Source organism: Pinus tabuliformis, chromosome 4_2 (assembly GCF_031772625.1).
Source record: "Pinus tabuliformis cultivar Carrire ecotype Pingquan chromosome 4_2, CPIR1, whole genome shotgun sequence".
Taxonomy (NCBI): domain Eukaryota; kingdom Viridiplantae; phylum Streptophyta; class Pinopsida; order Pinales; family Pinaceae; genus Pinus; species Pinus tabuliformis.
Window position 1 is genome coordinate 1,107,874,534 of NC_142304.1, and position 22,687 is coordinate 1,107,897,220.

General features: G+C 33.0%; 2 protein-coding genes across 2 annotated transcripts; both read left to right on the forward strand.

The window, feature by feature from the left end:
- The first annotated feature begins 2,598 nt into the window (after positions 1 to 2,598).
- LOC149173544 (uncharacterized) lies at positions 2,599 to 3,621 on the forward strand. Its single transcript, XM_089426730.1, has one exon. It carries the CDS (start codon positions 2,599 to 2,601, stop codon positions 3,619 to 3,621), a length of 1,023 nt encoding a protein of 340 aa, XP_089282856.1.
- Positions 3,622 to 7,419: 3,798 nt separating this feature from the next.
- Positions 7,420 to 20,137, forward strand: LOC149173545 (uncharacterized). The gene is made up of 14 exons (XM_089426731.1): positions 7,420 to 7,478; positions 7,601 to 7,754; positions 15,211 to 15,465; positions 15,917 to 16,091; positions 16,408 to 16,469; positions 16,803 to 16,966; positions 17,286 to 17,383; positions 17,508 to 17,566; positions 17,969 to 18,103; positions 18,223 to 18,461; positions 18,600 to 18,756; positions 19,169 to 19,244; positions 19,379 to 19,429; positions 19,826 to 20,137. Exons 1-14 carry the CDS (start codon positions 7,420 to 7,422, stop codon positions 20,059 to 20,061), a joined length of 1,920 nt encoding a protein of 639 aa, XP_089282857.1. The 3' UTR covers positions 20,062 to 20,137.
- The last annotated feature ends 2,550 nt before the right edge of the window (positions 20,138 to 22,687 follow it).

A 22,687-nucleotide genomic window follows, 5' to 3' on the forward strand; every position in this document is an offset into this window, starting at 1 on the left:
GTCTCTTTCTCTATTTTATATTAAAATACACCATAACACGATTTGACAAAATATTTTTCAATCCTAAAACAATTAACCATTTTTTCATTTATATTAAAATGTTATAATTATTTTGCAACTCAACCATCTCTTTTTGTATTTTATATTAAAATACACCATAACACAATTTAAACAAAGTTATAATTAGTTGATTTAAAAATTAAAATACAAAACATTCTATATTTTATATTAAAATACACCATAACACAATTTGACTAAAGTTATAATTAGCTGATTTAAAAATTAAAATGCAAAGCATTCAAAATCAGTTTTTAAATATTATGCAAATTTGTATGGCATATTCTAATAGTGTAATTGTTTTAAGTTTTTTTGTTTTTGTTTTTTGTTTTTTGTTTTTCTGTTGGAAAATGTGATTTTTGGTTATTTAAGATATTTTTTGAAATAAATGGATTCAACAATTTGAAAATTTTTATGGAACTCAAATTGTGTAAACTATATAACTTAAATTTGTGATTCCAATGATTTTTTAAGAAAATTTAGACAAAATTGAAAAAACATGATTAAAAATGACCAAAACTCAAAAGAATTAGATTACAACATTTTCCATGATCAAATTACATTTTTAAATATCTTAATAAAGTTCACTATTTTCAAATTCCCTTTCACTTTGATCTACTTCTTTTGATCCATAGATCCATATGCCCACTATGATTTATCTTTAGTATCAATACACTGATTTATTTTTAATATAAATAAATGATGGAATTTTGAGGAAAAAACTCTAAAATCTAAAAAAAAATTGATAAACAAAAATCAAATTCAAAATCTAAAAATTAATCTATAAAATTTAAAAATTTAATAATAATAATAACTAATAATATAACAATTCTTACATATTAATAATGTTAACATATACCAATTTTTTTCGCCCATAGCTCTACAACCTGCGAGATTCGCATTCCGTGCGATCTGGAGCCTACAGGCATGCCCGCATATTGCGCGTTCTCAGCCTGCGAGGGTGTCCGTCGAGAGATCTGCTGCAGGCTGTGGCCGTCCTGGCTAGATTTTTTGGCTCTTCATGGAGGAGCCGACTCCCTCTCCTCCTTCACCTTCCGCCGCTGAGGCTTTCAAAACCCTGCTGGCCTCTTTGCCCAAGAAGAAATGCATGGAAGCAGCAAAGTTTGTGAAAAAGCTCGAAGATATCCCTGAGATCGCCCTTCCGCCAGAAGGACCGATCCAAGTAGCATTGTCTCTAGCAGATCGGGCTCTGGTTGGTCAGTTTATAGGACTTTGGCCTTCCCCGAAGTCAACCGAGAACTGGGTCGCCAGGAACTGGGCACCTTTGATAAAAAACAAGGTAACCTCTTACTTCCTCGGGAGAGGATATTTTTTGTTTGAATTCTCTGCAAAAGAAGACAAAGATCTCATTTTCAGGAATGGCCCCTACTTCATGGGCCCCCAAGGGTTGTATTTAAATAAATGGATGCCAGACTTCGATCCGGCGGTGGATGTGCCTACAACGCTCCAGGTGTGGGTGAGACTCCCCAATCTCCCAGTTCACTGCTAGAACTGGGATTCTTTGAAGCACATAGGAAATACCCTTAGAAAATTTATAGACAAGGCCAACAGCAAGGACCAGTATGATTGTGCCAAAATCTGTGTGGAGGTAGATCTGGAGGTCGGACTACTGGAAGCCATCAAAATAGTTGTAGGTCCCTGGACGCATGTACAGAAACTGGATTATGAGCAGCTGCCATTCAAATGCCGGAAGTGCCACGTCTACGGACACTTTGCCAGAGACTGCTCGTCCAAAGGGGTGGAAGAAAAAGGGAAGGAAGAAGGATGGAATCAGGCAAAGCATTCCAAAACCTTTCACAAGAAGAATGCAAATGGAAACGCCAAAGCTCCTCAAGCGGGCCCTGCTCAGAAACCATCCATGGAAAGCCAAGGGAATAAATTCGAGATCCTTGGATCTGAAATCATGAACACCCAGAAGACAGAAATCCCAAAGGAGGCCTCTCCCTCTAAAGCCTCCCCCTCCATTCCAAAAAAATCCAAAGGGATGATATCAGAAGAGGAGAAGGAAACCCAAGAGTCTGAGGAATAGGAGGAAGAAGGGGAAATAGGTGAATCTCAGTCCTCTCCTTGAAGATCTACAAGAGGATGCAAATCTACAAAGGAAATAAGAGAACAAGAAACCTATAATGACAAGCTCCAGGGCAGCTAGCCAACGTTAGAGAGGCTTCTAGCAAAAACCTCGAAGATGATGAGGATCCAATCCTAGGGCTCCAAGGGAGCTCACCAAGGCAAAAATAAATGATGAAGATAGTCTCATGGAATTGTAGGGGAATGGGCACCATAGCTAAGGAAGAAGCAATGAAGAGTTTAATAAGATTGGAAGCCCCAGATATCCTCCTCATCCAGGAGACCAACTTGGAGGACACAACTTTCCTCCAAGCAAGCAAAAGATTTTGGAACAAAAGTGGAGCGCATGCAATCTCTGCCCGTGGAGCATCGGGAGGACTTGAGTCACTCTGGAACAAAAATAAGTTCTCATTAATATCTAAGTCCCTGAATACCCCTTGGATTTTTTTAAAAATGCAGCATTTAGAATCAAAGGAGATTATTTGTCTATTCAATGTGTATGCTCCTAACAATGCAAGGGAGAAAAAAAACTGTTGGGACTCCATCAAAAGTCTGGCAGATCTAGAAAATCTGGAAAACATAATCATAGCCGGAGATCTAAATCTCACCCTCCTCTCAATAGAAAAAAGAGGAGGGAGCATAGTCAGGGATCCGGCAAGAGAATGGGCGGAAGGCCTCATGCAAGACTGGGATCTGCTAGATATAAAGCCGATCATAGGCATGTTCACATGGTCAAATAAGAGAGTTGGATCGGGTCACATAGTAGCAAGACTTGATAGATTTTTTGTTCAAAGTTCTTTCCTGCTTCTTGGGTTAGAGACTAGAATGCATATTCTCCATAGTAGTGTTTCAAATCACAAGTCCATCAGTCTAGAGTTGTTGACTTCTAAGGATCTGGGGCCTATCCCCTTCAGATTTAGCTCTCTATGGACTAAAGAGACAGACTTCATGCAAAAGGTCAGAGATTGCTGGAAAGAGCCAGTCAAGGGTTCTCCTTTCTTTGTTTGGGAGGAAAAACTTCGAAGAGTTAAAACGATGTTGAAAGGATGGGTTAAGACCTTGCCCAATCCCGCTGTGGATAGGAAAAAAATTCAAAGTGAACTAGAAAAACAACACCTCCACCTAGAAGTTGCCGAAATAACCAAAGAAGAGCTAGACAAGGAATCTCAACTACAGCAAAAGTTCCATAAGGCTTGTCTGGCAGAAGAAGAATTCTGGAGGCTCAAGTCAAGGAGTCTATGGCTCAAAGCTGGGGACCGAAATTCTTCTTTTTTCCACAAGCAGGCTCAAGCCAGGAAATGTCGCAATACTATATCTGAAATCAAAAAAGACAACTGCACTTTAAAAGATTTTTCCAGCATTAAGAGGGCAGCTTCAGATCACTTTGAGAAGATGTATAGTGAAGGCGTGGAGACTAGTCAAAACAAAAAACTGCTAGATGCTACTCCCAACCTCATCACATCTAAAATGAACTAGGCTCTTGAAGGCAAAATCACCAAAAACGAAGTTAGGGAAGCCCTCTTTGCAATGGAACCCGACAAAGCCCCGGGCCTGGATGGTTTCACGCCCAAATTTCTTCAGACATGTTGGCAGATAGTTGAGAAGGAGCTTTTCAAAATGATCCAGAAGTCCCAAGAGTGTCAAAAAATTGGAGGCTGCACAAATTCAGCATTCCTTGCCCTCATACCTAAAGAAAAAGGGGCAAAATCATTTAATAAATTCCGTCCTATATCCTTATGCAACATTGGATATAAAGTGATCACCGAGGTAATAGCAAACAGATTGAAGAAAATCCTCTCCAAAATCATCCCAGAGAATCAAGGTGGATTTATACATGGCAGGCAGCTAGTAGATAATTTCATCCTAGTCCAAAAGGCGAAACATTCTAGCCTCCGTCGAAAAGAAAAAGGTATGGTCATTAAGCTCGACTTAGCTAATGCATTTGATCGTGTAAGACATAGATTTTTGTTCGTTGTTTTGCACAAACTTGGCTTTGGACAAACTTTTATCAAGTGGATCAGAGCTTGTATTTTGGAACCCTGGATTGCACCTTTAGTGAATGGCAGGGTTGCTGACTTCTTCAAAGCTTCTAGAGGGCAGGGGTGCCCCCTCTCACCCCTCCTCTTTGTGCTGCAGGCCTCTGTCCTCAGTTTCTACTTAAACACGAAGCAACAAGATCAAGATATAGTTGGCCTGTGCATAGAAAGAGGGGTTAAGAACATCAACCACGCCCTCTTCGCAGATGATACCTTGTTATTAGGGGCTGCAACTCTACTGTCTGCAAGCAAATTCAAAGAAGTGTTGGAAGACTACTGTCATGCATCGGGCAGTGAACTAAACAGGGGTAAGTGTCATGTTTACTGCTGGAATATCTCAGCTATTGCTGCAAGTTCCATAGCCAGATGCCTAGGCTTTGCAGCTTCAACATCCTAGACCTCCTTTAAATACCTTGGGCTGCCCATCTTTCATAAGAGGGCTAAGAGCAAGGACTGGCATCCCCAGATAGAAAAATTCAAAGCAAAAATGTAGGCCTGGGGATCCTCCTGGCTCAACATTGCCGGAAAATCAGTACTCATCAAATCTGTGCTTAGCAGCCTGCTGCTATTTCAATTCTCTGTTCTTTTGGCGCCGGTGGGAATCATTAAGAGGATGGAGGAGCTAATCAGGAACTTTCTCTGGAAAGGAGGCAAACAAAATGAGAAGAGAATCTCTCTGGTTAATTGGGAAATAGTCTCCAGACCGCTGCAGGAGGGAGGTCTAAACTATAAAAATCTAAGTATGCAGAATCTAGCAATGGGAGCCAAGCTGATTTGGAAGATCATAGCTCCAAAGCCAAGATGGGTTCAACTGGTGCTGTGGAGGAAATATTTCAAAGGACAGAGACTTCGATGCCTGGAGCAGCCCAAAGACCATAACAGAACCTCACTCAGCTCTCTAATTATTAAAATTGGCCCGCTAATAAGAGACAACACCTACTGGATACCAGGAAATGGAAAACACATCAGGTTATGGGATGATAGCATAATGAGCAGGCCTCTGCTGGTGAACTCGAATCTTAGGAATGAGTTGAAGGCTTGGATGGATGAAGCCAATATAAAAACGCTTTGGGACATATCGAATTGGTGTGGAGACAACTGGTCTAGCTGGAAACATATCAACATTCCATCCACGTTGTTGTTAAAATATGACACACTATTGAAGATGTTGCATGGGGTGGCTCCGTTGCACGCAAGAAGAAAAGACACGAGAGGCTGGGGATCGAAGCAGATTGGTTACACGGTGGCTCAAGGCTACGCCAAATTCATGGAGAGACCTCGTGTGCCTCCTAATTCGGCTCCCTGGATTGGTATTTGGAATTTCCCTACCATTCGAAAAATTGACTATTTCTGCTGGCTGCTATGCCACCAAAAAATCCTAACAGATGACAGACTTCAGAAAAGGGGCTTTCTAAGGCCATCAAGATGCACTCTTTGCAAGGAAAGTCCGAAATCTGCTCTTCACCTCTTGCTGACGTGCAATTACACAGGTCTAATCTGGCACGAGCTCCTTGGATCATCGAAATTTATGCATGTCTTCCCCCACTCTGTCCCAGATTTATTTGCTAGATGGCTAGCCAGGTATCCAGGCCCAAGCCCAAGAAACAAGATTGTCAAAGCAGCATGGAATGCTCTGCCCAAATTCATCAGCTGGCAAATCTGGTTGGGGAGGAACAGAAGGATTTTCAGAGATAAGGAACAGAACTTCAAACTAGTAGAAAATACAGTGAAAATTCAGATCAATGAGTGGCTAAGAGACAAAAGCGATGACAAAAATCTAAGCCAGTAGGATATTGAGTTTGGAGCAGCCCTTAACCTCAATTTCCAAAAATCGAAAATCCCACCTATATGTCTCAAAGATTGACAACTAAGGAAAACCAAAGAAGAATTTCAATCTTGGTTGTCCAAGGAAACACTCCCCTCTCTTTTCTTTGACGGGGCAGCCAAGGGAAATCCAGGAATGGCTAGAGCAGGAGGACTCATTATAAATCTAGGAGAAGCATCTATACACAGGTTTGCATGGGGACTGGGCCACTCCTCAAGCATACAAGCTGAAGTCATGGCTCTGTTTCAAGGGATCAAAATGCTTAAAGCACTGGGGCACATAGAAGCAGTGGTTTTCGGGGATTCCCAGGTCATCATCAATGCAATGGTGACCAACACAAATCTAGCAGATCTTCGACTAGCAAGGACAATTACAAGAATAAAAGGCATGACAAAGCTCCTAAAATTGAACTTCTTTCATATCCCGAGAAACAACAATAAAGAAGCAGACATAGAGGCAAATAAGGCTGCCCAGCTAGATGCTGGAACTATTCTCAGAGATAATGAAATCTCTTGGGAACCAATTCCCTAATTTTCTATGTTTTTCTGTCTTTTGTTAAAACAGTTTGTATGCATTCATAAGCTTGGGAAATCAGCAGCGAGAGTTCATGTGATAAATTGTAAAAAGAGGTGATTCATAAGCATATGTGCCATGTCCCACATAAGCTTGGGAAATCAGCAGCAAGAGTTCATGTGATAAATTGTAAAAAGAGGCGATTCATAAGCATATGCGCCATGTCCCACTAGTTGGAGAGATGCCAAGAAACCAGTTTCGCCTTTTGTAATCGAAAATCTGACATTTTGTCAAATACTTAATGAAATCCCACAACTGTTTCTGTAAAAAAAAAAAAAAAATTGAAAGTATATATATTGAGTATTTTTTTTATTGGAATCATATATATTAAATTTTCTTCCAATTTGAAATAATAGAATATTAGACCATTAACATTTATAATTTCAATATTTTTTTAAAGTAAATTCACTTCAAATTTGAGACAAAGTAAGTAAAACATAGAATATTTAGAGCATGGCTGGGTTGTTGGACAACAAAGTATGATTAGGTTTAAGAATGTTTAACCGAATGGATGCTCATCCACCAACCACAAGCCAAGTACCATTTATTTTCACTTCTGGATGCTCATCCACCAACCACAAGAGAAGTACCATTTATTTTCACTTCTGGAATATAATTGAAACTGGTGGTTCGACTGTGGTTCGAATATAATTGAAACTGGTGGTTCGACTGTAAAAGTGATTTTATATTTAAGCGTCTTTAACGGAATTGATGGTCATCCGTCGATACCAAGAAATGGCGCAAAGTGTGTATATATCTCTCTCTATATATAGATATTGTATACCTACACTTCTCATTTCAAACTATTACAGAAATCGGATGATAAGCTATAATATTCCCATGGCGAAGCTACCAATTCTTCTGGTTATTTCATTCCTTCAGCTTTCTACCCTTTTTCTGTAAGTCTGGTTTCTGAGTTGCTCAACTAGTTTCATGTTGCACTTCTACTGTGAGTCCAGGCTTTGTCCTTTCCTTGAATTTATGTAGGAACTGTAACAAATATTGGATCTGTTGTCTGCAGGTCAGTGGAGAAAGTTGCAGCCGCTGATGTTCAGGCAAATATTCCACCAAGGGGATGGAATTCATATGACTCCTATTCATGGATTATCTCCGAAGAACAGTTTTTACAGAATGCTCGGGTTGTTGCCGGCACGCTGTTACAACATGGATATGAGGTAAGTATTCTTATTTTCAGGTTGTTTGCTGTTTGTTATAATGTGGTTGATATACATTATTAAGTTTGAAGCCTGTTTAATTCTGGATCTGTCCAGAGGATAAATTTCTGAATGACTTTTTTGCTTTTTAATTTTGGAAATCTGTAGAATTTTTTTTGGTCTACCTTATTTAGTTCACTATTGATTGAACACTTAAATTTATATAAAAAAATTCAAGATCTATGCCTTCGAGATGTATATAAAAGAGCTCAGGATCTATCGCTGAATGAGCCGGCTCTGCCTGAAGCGGCCTTTGTTGGCCTTTGTTGTGCCAGTTCTTAGTATAGAAAATTTTAAGAGTAAAAATTATTGTACTGTGATGTGTTTTAGATTTTTTTTGGTTGGAATTACAAAGTTTGAATCGTGAACTCTTCATAATTCAAGTGTTTCAGGGTTTTGAATTGTGCAAAACCTATAATGTTTAGACAAAGCCTGAAAGTCTTACTACTTACTAAACTGGAAAATGTTTGGTAATATTTTTGTAAAAATCTTCAACTTTCTGATAATTTTATATAATCCAGACACCTTTATAAAAAGTGGAAATTAACTGAGTTCTATTTTAGAAAAAGCATAGAAGTAGAAAATGTTTGGCAATATTTTTGTAAAAATCTTCAACTTTCTGATAATTTTATATAATCCAGACACCTTTATAAAAAGTGGAAATTAACTGAGTTCTATTTTAGAAAAAGCATAGAAGTGGAAAATATTTGGCAATATTTTTGTAAAAATCTTCAACTTTCTGATAATTTTATATAATCCAGACACCTTTATAAAAAGTGGAAATTAACTGAATTCTATTTTAGAAAAAGCATAGAAAAGTAAAAATATATAAATATTAGCTTCTAAAATTTTCTCTTTTCATCATATTTTATAAAAATATTAATACATACTCTAACCATTTTTTTAAAAAATAACCATTTAAAAAAAAAACATAAAATAAAAAAAATTCTATATTCCACTCCCCCGTTTGAAAAAGCAGTGGCCTTGAAGAGGTTGGCCTCTGGTAGGATGATCATGGGAGCAGCCGACCTGCTGAACAACTATATCATCTCGTCACAGTCAACGAGAAATTAGGCGGCCTCAACGATTAACAGTAGCCAACCTATTTTTCTTTTTGATGGTTACATCTGATCTCATTCTGCTTAGGGGAACTATGTGTCTTTCTCTCTCACAATAATTTTTTTAATACGATTGAGGCTTCTGAACTCCCATATATAATGATCTTTATATCTCCTTAATATAATCTATGTTGCTTTTTTTCTCTGAAAAAAGAAAACAGTAGCCAACCTATTTGAAGAGTAAACAACAAGAAACGGCGATGGGGAAATTAGGGGTAAAGGGAAGGACATCTCTGACTCCACCAGACAAAAATATTTACGAAGTTGAATTACCCTTGGATTTAATTTGATTGTTAATTTCCAGAATATTTGAAATCGGAGTAATAGAAATAAAGCTTTAAAATTGCTTTAGTGGTAGTCAAAACAGAGTGTTTTTTTGTCTTGAAAATCATGGAAATTTGGGTAAGATTTTGATAAAATCAGGCTTGGAATTTTGTAAATCCAAATTACAACTGTCAAACTTCAAGATTTTGAGTGCCTTAAAAGTTTTTGATGGTACTGGATTTATTTCCACCATCAAAAACATGACTCAAATACTACAACTACGAGATTTTTGAATTTTTGTGCCGTATTCAGAACCACTTTTATCTATCCTGAGGTATTCCTCCTCCTTGATATCCTTTTTCCTTAAAATTTACTCAATCTGATTCTAGAATATTCTTAGGACTGACAATCAAAATAAAAATGAAGGTTAAACTACTTATAAATAATAAATATATTCAAATTTCCATATTTCCCTATATATTTGAATTTCAAAACCAAACAGTTCACTAAAATCAAGGGGTTTAACAACTTCGTTTTAGGTCTTTCATAGTTTTAATAAAATAATTTTTTAATAATATTTACAGCTTTTAATTGTATTTAATTCTTAACCATGTAAAACAATTTACCAATTAATTGTATTTAATTCTTAACCATGTAAAACAATTCACCAATTAAATTTCAATCTTGATTACTTATTATCTTATCATTACCTTCAAACATTTTATATTTAATCTATATTTAAAGTTTCATTTTTTTTTTTGAAAAACTCATTATTATAATTAGATCTATAGGACTAAGCTAATTACAAAGAGATTACAGGTTCAAAACTAGAGAGGTAGAGTATGTATGTATATTTTTTTTTGAAAAAGTCATTACTATAATTAAATTTATAGGACAAAGCCAATTACAACATTAAGACCATAAGTTTCCACCTAAAAGATCATAGGTTCAAACCCAGAAGGGTAGAATATGTTGCCTTTATAGACATAATAATTAAATCACTGAGCAAAAGTAAGTTCCTTATCCCACAAACAAAAAAGCCTCATACACTAATGTGGTGTCTTACCCGTGACTTCAAAATTGAGTAATAATAAATATTAAAATATATATATATATATTTAAACGAAAATAAACATACTTTTTATAAAATTTGTACCCTTAACGCAACTAAAACCATGAATTTTTTTTTACATGGAATACAAATAGGCTATCTATTCTTAGTACATCTTTAATGAAGATTCATCCTCTTTTTTTTCTTAATACATCTTTAATGGAGATTCATCCTTTTTTTTCTTAGTACATCTTTAATGGAGATTCATCCTTTTTTTTTTCAACATACCTAGTCTGATCATACATTAAACAAAAGTTGTTGCCACTGTAAATTCTACACATTTTACCACCAAATTGGTTGGTGGTAAAATGGAAGTCTTGTCATGGATCATTTGGTGGTAAAATGGAAGTCTTGTCGTGGATGCTGCTGCGATCCCTTGTAAATCTGCATAGTGGTGATGGAACTAGTCCAATTCGTCTACTAGTTGAGCTACATAGGGATAACTTTTAAGTATAATTAATTATGGTAATTAATTATGGTAATTATGCATAGGTCGAAGTCAACTATTTAAAGTTTTAAGCTTCCTTGAAGAAGTCATTACCATAACTATCTACAGGGGCTAAGCCAACTACAACATTAATATTGAGATGTGATTTTTAAGTATAATTAATTATCATAATTATGCATAGGTTTAAGCGAACTACAACATTAATATTGAAATGCGATTTTTAAATATAATTAATTATCATAACTATGTGTAGGTCTAAGTCAATTAGAACATTAATAATGAGATATGAAGAACATTAATAATAAGATATGATTTGTAAGTGTATTGGAATTTTCTATAAATCTGTTATGATTTGATTTCACATTATATGTCTTTGGTAGGTGTTGCTTTCCAATCATGTGTATCATGTTATTTTGTTATTTGATTATATTTTTATTTTGTTATTTTTATTTTCAATTTTTTTTTAGTTTAATTGGGTGAAATACTTGTATTTTTTTCTTTTTACATTTTAATCTTTTTATTATTTCTTTTTTTTTATCTCTTTTATCTAGAGGAAAGGTTTTTATTTAATACAAATAAATTAATGGATTTCTGAATCTAAATTAGATAAAATGACCTGCTCCATTTTTTGACTCCTTACCTTGCTATTTTCTTCAACCCAATTATTTAATATGGCTCTCCAATGTTACTTTGAAACCAACTTATGTTTGATCAAAAAAAGCTTCCTACAAAGGCCCTTGCTTGTCTATAAAATCTTCTTTTACCACAGATACCCTGTCATGTTTGATCAAAGAAAGCTTCCTACAAAGCCCTTCTTTGTCTATAAAATTTTCTTTTACCACATACACCCATGGAAGCTAGAGGACGCTATTTCAAAATCTCATGTATGTTTTAGTGCCTATTTTTAAAGCCCGACATTGTTTTGAACCCAACTCATGTTTGATCAAAGAAAGCTTCCTACAAAGGCCCTTGCTTGTCTCTAAAGTCTTCTTTTACCACATATACCCATGGAAGTTAGAGGACGTTGCTTCAAAATCTCATGTATGTTTGGGTGCCTATTTTTAAAGCCATTGTTGTTTATATGGGAGATTCAAGGGATTAAATAGATTATTGATAACACAAGTTATCAATGAATATGTGGCTCCAATCTTTCAATCTCCAAGAGAACACAATCACATGACATTAATAGTATGCTTTACTTTAGTGAAGGGCATTCACTCCACATTAGGTATTTTTAAGAATTTGATTAGCAACACCACAACTTGTAACCATCTGGGTGCAGAGTGGAAATGCAAAATGGTGTTATCAATCTAGAGCGTTGAATTCCTATCTCCAGTTTATTTTTCAACTACGATCAAGGGCAAGACATTACAATTGTCTTCCTTTATCACTAACAAACTCAACTAGAGTAAACATCACATATCTTTTTGCAAATAAGAAATCTCATGAGGAAGGTCTGTGTCCCTTAAAAGGCTAAAATGATAACATTCTTCCTCATTCAATTCTTTATCAGTGTAAGGGTGATAACACATATAGGAACATATATATTAAGTGTGGATTTGACATATCCCCTCCATTGACGAACCAAATCCTTGTGGTCATCCATGCAAGTCTCAATAGCCATGTAAAAATCCATGTAATTAAGGATTTGTTGCGACATTGGAAATGCATTGACAAAATATTGAACATGACATGCATAGAACATCTTGCCTCATGTCAAGCATGCATCTCATCCATAATTCCATGGAGTAAGGATTGTGAGTAATAAAACTTCTAGTTGAGATTGATTACCTCTATACTCTAGAAATTATTAGTGCATGAGGAAATTCATCATGAGTATTTAATAAGGCCATAGAGGGGAATCAAACCCCTATTTTCAATTGAAAACACTCCTTTAGAGTCATGGTGATCACGGAAGTTGCCTTTGGTAGCATTTTTTAGGCTTCCAGTTAGCAATGCATTCTATTAAGCTTATTTTAGATAGACAAGGCATTCTCATTTTATGGACGTGGAATAGACTATACATTAATTGACAAAGTAACATAATCATGAGGAGTTAAATGTTGAATTTATATTAAAAGAGAAACTATGATTAAATTAACCTCATACACTGCACTCAAGAGAAAAAATTTAAGATGTCACTTTTATTTGTTAAGTGTAGAACATAATGCATAGGACAAGAAGGTTGATTAATTTTACTCAAATATGTGTAAACTTATTGTTTTATTATTCTCATACCTTAAAGTATTACATTTGAAAACATTCATAAGTTTGAGAAGTTGCATTTCAAACTATTCAACTTATGCATTTAGATATAATTTTTTTGATATTAAGATACTAAAACTATAGCTCCAAAATAATCTTTGATCCATATATTTATAATAATAAATAACAAAAAAAACTATTTTTCCATGTTATAAATTTTGTTATTTTTATTAAAATATTTTGTTACTTTTTATTTAAATATTGAAAATGTAGTCAAAGAACAATCATTCATCCATATAATTTGAAGTGTTTAGCAAAAATAGATTATTGATTAAATCATAGATCTTGTCTTTCTTAAAAAAGATTATTGATCCAAAACATTAATCTTGTTTTTCTTAAAAAGGATTATTGATCCAAATCATAAATCTTGTCTTTTTTAAATAAAATATTTTTCCTTAATGAAGCATCCCAATTTTGTTCATATATTAATATATCTATTAAAAAGAAACTGCAAGGACATATCGACACTCAAAGAAAGTATCTAGAATAACTAGATAAGAACAAATCTCATACATACTACATAGGTGGGATTTTACAATGATAATAGTTCTTTACATAGGTGCTTTGGCCTTGTCCTGTCACAACTCAACCCACCGGCCTAACCATGTGTATACTTCTAGAGACACCCATAGTTTCAATATCCACATGCATACATTTACAATAGATGGGTCAGGAAGGGCTATTACATTCCTCTCCCCCTTATTTTATGCATTGTTCTCGGCGCATGATGTGTCCACAATCTGAATCTATTGTCACAAAAACTCGCAATCCATGTACTCTGCCTTGGCTTCCTCCTGGGGCATCCTCCATGCTTTCAATGCCCTCGACACCTCAACAAGATCAGAGGTTCTTTCCCCACACCAACAAGTGCGCACTTCCAGCATCACCAACATCATACCTAGGGGACAACAACCAAATAACATTAATATTAGCAACAATTAACCTTGATTCATATACACATGTTCTTAATTTCAAAAGGAACAACATCATTCATATGCATGCAAATATTCATCTAAATACACAAACATAAATTTGCAATTCTCATGTAATGTAGCATTGATGCACAAATTCATGCCATGCTAGCATTCTTGTGCCTCAACCATGAGGAAACATTGTTCTTGCATGTTAACACTATAAACCATCCATGTATACAATTCCTACATATAACTCCTGCATACAATCATCTTGTAGTCTCATTGACCACTATTGTTGTTCACAATTCCTATATGCAAATAATCTCTTTCCTCACTGCTTGAGCCCCTCTGGCTATCGTTATTCTTATTTCTTTTCCTTTATTTTAAATAAAAATTAACTTGCTCAAGTGACACAGTTGTTGTAGATCCTTCCTTTCACTTGACTTTCAAATCATTTGCAATCTATTAAAATCATTTTGAGCTTTGCTCTAATTCTTGTCGCTTCTGCTTAATTTTAAGCATTTGCCTCACCAAATCCCTCAAAGAAAATATGACCTCAAGAATAAAAAAGGTAATAGTTTAATTATTTTTCAAAATAATAGTGAAAAGTAAATATATATAACCAATAAATTTAGCATCGGAGTATTTAAATCGAGTTGTTTTTAGTGAGATTTTTTGGAAGTTTTTCGGGTGGGTTTTTCTAGTCTATTTTTCTAAAATCCGGCAGGAATATATTGAAATCACAAGCTTGATGGGTAACCCCTGCACAATCGAAGTGTCCTAAGGGTTTTTCAAGATGCCAAATCCGTATAGACAGTGAAAATATAGAGTTTATATAACACAAATCAAGATTTCACCTCATTTTTTTTGGCACCCAAATATCCAAAAAAAGACAACTCCTATTTAAATATCATTGTTTAATAGTGTGAGGGGTATTAATACTTCGAAATCTATGAGGAATTTTGTCTAGTATTTTTATTTTAAATAAATAAAAAATAAATAAATTTGGTTTTTTAAAATAAAAAATAAATAAATTTGTTTTTTTTTAATTTAATTTTATTTTAAATTTATTTACTTGAGCTGAAATGAAATGTTATTTAAATTTGGAGTATTTTTTTAATAATAAAAAGTCTAATTTTAAAACTTGATATAATGTTATTCTTTAAAGTTAAATTTTAAATTTTATAATTATGTTAATGTTTAATTTATATATTATGGATGTATTATTTTGTGTTTTATAGTATTAAAATATTTTGAATGAATGAGATATAGATAAAGCTAACAAATACCATTACAGTTTGTTGTGGTTGATTATTTATGGTATAGGAAAATAGAAGATGGATCATCTCAAAGTTCTCCGGGATTTGATAACATAGATGAATGGGGAAGACCCATCCCAGATCCCAAGAGATGGCCGTCTTCACAAGGAGGCAAAGGATTTAAGGAGGTTGCAGATATTGTGCATAAGATGGGTCTCAAGTTTGGCATTCATGTCATGGCTGGTATTAGTACTCAAGCAGTTAATGCTAATACTCCAATCATGGGATCTCAGGTATGATATATATTTTTATTTGTATTCTGTCTCATTATAGAAAATACTTTCAATATCTCTTCTTATGTTTTTAGGCAAGAATAGTTTATCATGTATTACAAATTAAAATCAATTATATATCCAATTGCAAATTTGGAAGTTAGCTTTAAAGTGCAAATTTATATGTTGATGTAATATCATCCTCCACATTTTTAACACTAACATTCTTTAGAAATGAATGCATTCTCTATGCGTCTTTTAAAAATTCACCTTATTTAATTTGTGAGCTTTCTTATTAAAAGATAACACATATAATATATGTTAAGATATAATATATAATATCCATTGATGACACTTTCATTCTAGGTGAATATGGCTCCCTTTGTTTTGTTTTTTGCACTACTTATCACATTATGTGATTGTGACTTCAAGTTAATATTATAGTAACAATGAGTTTCTTTTCATTTTGTAGGGTGTCCCTTATGAAGAAGGTGGGAAGACTTGGTATGCTAAAGATATTGGTCTAACAAATCAAACTTGCTCTTGGATGCCTGCATGTTTTATGAGTGTTCAAGCTAACCTAGGAGCTGGGAGGGCTTTCCTCAAATCATTATATACACAATACGCTGAATGGGGAGTTGATTTTGGTATGTGGTCTTATTCCTTGCTCTCACTTAATTAGCATTCACATGCATGAAACCTATATAGGTCCTTAACCAAAAGACTAAATCAACGTCTAAAAATAAATGGATTTTTATTTTGGAATACCCATGATCTCTATAGTTGCAAGAATTCACATGCATGAAACCTATATAGGTCCTTAACCAAAAGACTAAATCAAGGGCTCAAAATAAATGGATTTTTATTTTGGAATACCCATGATCTCTATAGTTGCAACTTACACTTGTATTAGTTTGACAAGTTTTTAAATTATCTTGTTTTGTTTATTACTATTTGGTGTAGTGAAGCATGATTGCGTCTTTGGGGACAATTTGAATGTAGAAGAGATCAAAACAGTGTCCCAGGTATTACACAAATCTTATTCAAAATTGCTTCAATAAAATATGTATTTTTAAGACTAGAAATAAATTTAAATATTGGATAAGTGCAAAGTTCACATTTAATTCATCCATGTTAAACTCTTATAAAACATATTTAAGCAACGATGTCATATTTTCAAATACAAAACAATATCTATATTTATAATGGTAACATTACCTCATCTTATATTTTAGATAATTTTTAAGATGCATTATTATTCAACATCATTTTCCATTTTAAAATAGATGATGATTTAATATGTCATTTTCTTTATTGTATATATGATGAAATAAAAATAAGATATTGTTGGATTTCAGATCTTACAAGAGCTTGATCATCCTATTGTGTACTCTCTCTCACCTGGAAAGGATGCTACACCACAAATGGCCATGCAAATAAACTCTTTTGTGAATATGTATCGAATAACAAATGATGATTGGGATAATTGGAGCGATGTCCAATTCCACTTCAATGTGTCAAGGTGAAGACACACTACAATTTTGTGATTATTTATTGATATCAAGTAATCCTAGATAAATTAAAAAACAAATCCATGTGTTAATTTATTATTTCTTAAGAAAAAATTAAGATGGATAATACTAATTTATTTTTTCCTTCATGTTAATTTGTTAATTACTATATCATATGCTACATGTCATTTTCTCTCATATTTTTATTCATTAGTATTAACCACACATATCACATGGGACATATCTCCTTCCAATAAGGATATAGAGTGCACATTACTTCTCTTTGGGTAATAAAGTGTCTAATTTTGTAATTGAAATGTTGATATGTAGAGACTTTGCAAAATCTAATTTGATAGGAGCAAATGGTTTACGAGGGAAGTCTTGGCCAGATTTCGACATGCTTCCAATTGGATGGTTAACTGATCCTGGTAACTATTTTTGTCACTTTAAAAGCTCATTAGAATTGTTTTAAATGATATATATATAAGAGAGTTGTTTTTACTAATTAAAGCTAAAATAGTCACATTTAAAATTAGTATCATTTTTTATTAGGTGTAAAGGAAGGACCACATCGCTTTAGCAACCTTACTTTGGATGAACAAAAAACCCAGGTTAGTATTATTTTGGAAAGTTAAAGTATATTTTGTTAAAATTTATTGTACTTCATCTTAATAAAAATCGTTTTTTCATACATACAAATCTATATATGCCACATGAGGAATATACATATTCAGTCTATTACATCAAAGTTCAACATATCACTTATAAAAATTGAACCTAGATAAAGAGAATCACAATCCTTCTTTCAACTTTTCATAATAGCCTCAATTAACATTTTTTTTTATAAATATTTAGTAAAAATTAATTATATAACTTTATATTTCTTCTATTTTTATACTATGGCTTAATATTCTTTATTTTTTTACTAAAATAATTTTAAATAACTTGTTATTTTTTATAGAACTTCTTTCTTATATAAATCTATTCTAACACTGCCTCACTATATTGTTCAGTTAACTTTATGGGGGATGGCAAAGTCCCCGTTAATGTTTGGAGGAGACTTACTGAGGCTAGAAGATGAAATCTTGGCTCTCATCACAAATCCCACATTACTAAATATCAATTCTTATAGTACTAATAACCAAGAGGTAGGTATATTTGAAGTTATTATTATTGCTTATGATATTTTTGTATGGTATGAAAGAGAATTGGGAGTATTTTTAATGCTTTGCATTCTCATACTAACCTTTTCAATTTCATTTCTCAGGTTCGTGATATTATTACCTATAAAAGACAGGCTTATTCTGTGCCAAATTCAATTAAGAGTTTTAATAATGACACAAAAATGGCTTCCAAGCTTATTTTGAGTGTGTCCAGTTGTAAGGAAAAAACAAAGAAGTGGAGATTTGATTTTAATAAAGAAGAAACTAATCGATTATGTTGGAAAGGACAACTAGGCAGAGACAATGTTGCATCCAATGTATGTTTCTATCATGCTCTAACAATGTAAGTATTTTATTTTATTATTTTTTTTAAAAGAAAAAAGAAAGTGATTCATTTTATTTTAAATTTATTTGTCTTTAATTTAAATGGAAAATTATTTATTAATAGAGTAATACAGTATTTATTGATTGAGTAATGCAGTGATCAAAATAGTACGAAAATGGAACATCAAAAAGAATATCAAATTTTAGCATCTTCAAGGGCGAAATTGTGCCTAGATTCTTCTCCCAAACAATTCTATTCTTCACAAAAATTCCAGAGCCATTACTTTTCTCCTTGTAGGGAACATACAAGTCAGGTAATAATTTTCTCTTTATTAATTGGAAATTTTTAAATTTGGGAGTTAATAGAAATAATGATTAGCAGTGTACAATGTATTTTTAACATAGTTGTGAATTGCGGAAATTCCTATTTCCACCTCTATAGCATTATAAATGCCCTCTACATGTGAGGGAAATAGTGCTCGCCCTCTGAGTGACAGCAAGTGAAGAGAGAGGGCGAGTGTGGAGAGAGAGGGCGAGCGCTATTCCCCTTACATGTCAAAGGGCATTTATAATGCTATAGAGGTGGAAATAGGAATTGCCATGAATTGCTAGCTTATATATATATATATATATTTCATCATAATTTATTTTCTTTAAACATTTTAATTTTATAGATTTTACTTAAAGTTTGAAATTTTGTTTTGTTAAATTGGATTTCTTGTACAGAAATGGAGATTGAGAGCAGATGGTTCACTCTATAACGATTATACTCACCTCTGTGCAAGTTTGTCACAAGTCAAAGGTAGGTAGCATGGAACAATTTTTTAATTACCAATTTTTAATCATAAAATTAAAGATAAATATTTTATTAGAAAAGTTATTTCATATTAATTATACAAAATAAATTTTTAAGTTATGTTTTTTAAATATATGTAGATAAAGTTGGAGTTCATGAGGTGCGTATTTGGGCAGCCAATGGATCAAAAGGTATGTAATATTTATGATTATAAATGATAGGATGGTTGTTTGTTTTTGTTTTTGTTTTTGTTTCTTTTTTGTGTAGGTGAATATTTATATTTTTTGAATTTACATTTTCAGTGTTTATATAAAAAAAAAATAGTTTATTTTTCAATGTAATTTGTTTAAAATTTTGGAATTATTAATTGAAATTACAAGTTTAAATTGTAAATTTTCCATATTTCAAATATTTTAAAATTTTTCGAAATACTCCATCTATATATATAAAATCAAAAACCTAATTTTAAATAACTAAACGATTTTCCTAAAATTCAAACCAAAAACTCCATAACTTCTAATAATTAGAGAACCCAATTTAATATATGCACTATAAAATGAATGATGTGACATGATGTAAATGTGCAGGTGAAAATTACTTTGCGGTTTTCAACTTGAGCCCCGTCTCCTCTTCAATATCTATTTTGTTGAATGATGTGATAAAGGCATTTCAAAAAATTGATACAAAATTTGAATCTAAAGGTAGATCGAATTGCACGTATACGGAAGTTTGGAGCGGTCAAAAGCTGCAAGTCAAACATAGGGTAATAACCACAACAGTAGCAGGTCATGGTGTTGCTTTGGTTTCACATACATGTGTGTGAATCAATCATTTTGTTTCAAATGCAAATCATAGGGTTGATGCATTTTCATCACTCTGGGACTGATTTTGTATGGACACAACAAAATTATAATAAAACAATTTTTTTGAGATTTCATGGTATAATCTTTTTGAGATTTCATGGTATATATATATATAATTTCTATTTTATTATTATTATTTTTAATAATGTTTATATTTATTTTGATTTTTTAAAGAAGTAAGGTTTCTTTTAATATAACATTTCATCAAATATATATTATTTTCTTAATTTATAAGAAAAAATAATTATAAAATTTATATATTATTTTTGGAGGAAGTATTCTAGTTAAGTATGTCATAGTATGCTGTATTGTAATATTTTATAAACATTTTAATTTGATCAAAATAAAATAAAAATAAAAATAAATAAGTATTGGTCATTTTTGAAGTCGAACTCATGCTATTCATGTGGAATATAGCCTATTTAAAGGAGGAAATTACAATAATGTAGATCCATTTTAACTTCGGATCTACCAGAGAGGCTGAGAGGAATCAAATCTCTTGGGATGCAAACGTCTTGTTAGATGTGAAATTAAAATGGATCTAGGTTGGTTTAGTTAATGTATGGAAAAAAATAATTATATAATATATTATTATGTATAATTTAATCAATTTATGGACAAAATAACTATATATTGTATTATTATGTATAATTTAATTAATTTATGGAAAATGATAACTATATTATATACTTTTAAAATAATAAAAGGTTTTATATATGGAGGAGATGTGTAAGTTTGTCCATTCATCCACAGAGTTGAAATTTTAGCTAATGCCAAAATAAAAATCTAAATAACTATACAAAACATAAAAATCTATTAACCCAACAAAGTTCTTTAGATATTTCGTTAGTTCTTAGATTCTTTCTCTGGCTCTCCACTTACATTTAGTTCCAGTTCCATATAATGTTGGTTGTAAACAAAAATGAAAATAAACATATAAATAAAAAAAACTACAATACAATTATCTATCATATACATCTAATTTTAATGGATCATAAATTTAAGTTCAACAATTTTTTTTACCACATTAAAATTTCAAATTACCTAAAATTTTAAACATCTTTACTCTTTACTAAAGCCAATACCATTTCTTAAATCAAAGTAAAAAGGTTAACTCAACATAAATAATCTTTTTTTTTTTTTAACCATTAATAAAAAAGATTTACATTGAGAACATGTTTATAAAAAAAATTAATTAGATTATCATCATTGTTTTACAAAACATTACCAAGTAGTAACAAATATGTTCCCAAACCAAGAAGTTACAGTATTTCTTTACAAATTTCAAAGCAAATTTCAAAGATGAAAAGGGAATGCCATCCATTTCAAAAAGGCCCAATGAAGGTCGGCCATTAGCTTGTTGGGTTGGTGTCATGTTAACCATCGAGCCACTAATACACAATCAATGCTAAGAAAAAAAACCAAAAGTGAACTTTGCGGAGCCAACAATATTCGTAGCCTGAATGACCACCGGAGAAAGGGGGGGCCCATTAGTTGGTGGATCGATATTGGGAGTTGGAGCTAGGTTGATGGGCTAAACACTGATTACTGTAGGAGTATCGACGAGGTCCTCAGAATCACACACTACATACTTTTCCACCCATTGTAGACGTATGAGTATGTCTTCCAAATAGTAACAAACACTCTTGAGGATTCATTTGATGTCTTCCTAACCTGTAGAACTATTATAATTATCCACTTGTTTGTCACGGAGCACCAAGCAAAATAAGGTGTCCAATTGTTGATGACCTACGACGGAGTGTAATAATTGCAATCTTCTTCTTTGAAATTTTCCATGGTTAGTAATCCATTTGAAATGTTGATTACCCACCTCTAAACCAAAGAAATAGGCTTTATCGCTAAATTCTCGAGATTCAACGTGTTGAATCTCTTTTCCGATCTCTAGAGGAACCAAGTCAAATAGGGTTGCTATTGAGTTCCCTCCAAATAGATATCTAGACTAAGAAATGGAGCTACTACTAGCGCCTCTCCATCGGCATACCATTCTTTAATGAGGTGGCATAATAAGATGGAAATGCGCAAGACTTTCACTTTGTTGACAAACCCTAAGATTTAGAGACAAACACATGAAGAAATACATTGTAAGTCTACCAATCAGGACTATATCATCCCCAAAACCCATAGTGCACAGTACTAGGCAACACCCATAATGGTTGAAACCCTTGTAGGAACAAACTCGAGCGGGCCTAAAACTTTCATCAAGTATGAAGAGTAATCAACTGTGGATTGCAGTGACTCTTGATAATTTCTAATTACTTGTGGTAGATGAATAATGCGGTAAATAATTGTGGTTTTTATAGTGGCCAACCTGAGAGGCTTGGAGATCTAGTACTTTTTAACTGTGTAGAGACAATTTGAAACAAAATGAACACCCACCCAGTACACTAACTAAGGTTCGTTACCTAGAGACCAAGTTTTGTTACCAGACTGAACAAAAGGAAATTGTAGGTGACAATTTGACACAAAAATATGACCCCCATGATCCAAAGATACATAATTAGCTACAAAAGACGAGACTTTGCTACCAAACACCAACATTAAACCATGTGGCCCAAAATTAAACAT

What these genes read in the sequence shown, in the direction of transcription:
- LOC149173544 (XM_089426730.1), top strand. Translation starts at nt 2,599, where the DNA reads ATGCAGCATTTAGAATCAAAGGAGATTATTTGTCTATTCAATGTGTAT.
- LOC149173545 (XM_089426731.1), top strand. Translation starts at nt 7,420, where the DNA reads ATGGCGAAGCTACCAATTCTTCTGGTTATTTCATTCCTTCAGCTTTCT. An exon ending in TTCCACTTCAATGTGTCAAG is followed by an intron (nt 16,967 to 17,285) that starts GTGAAGACACAC and finishes GTTGATATGTAG; the next exon opens with AGACTTTGCAAAATCTAATT. An exon ending in GTAGGGAACATACAAGTCAG is followed by an intron (nt 18,757 to 19,168) that starts GTAATAATTTTC and finishes TTTCTTGTACAG; the next exon opens with AAATGGAGATTGAGAGCAGA.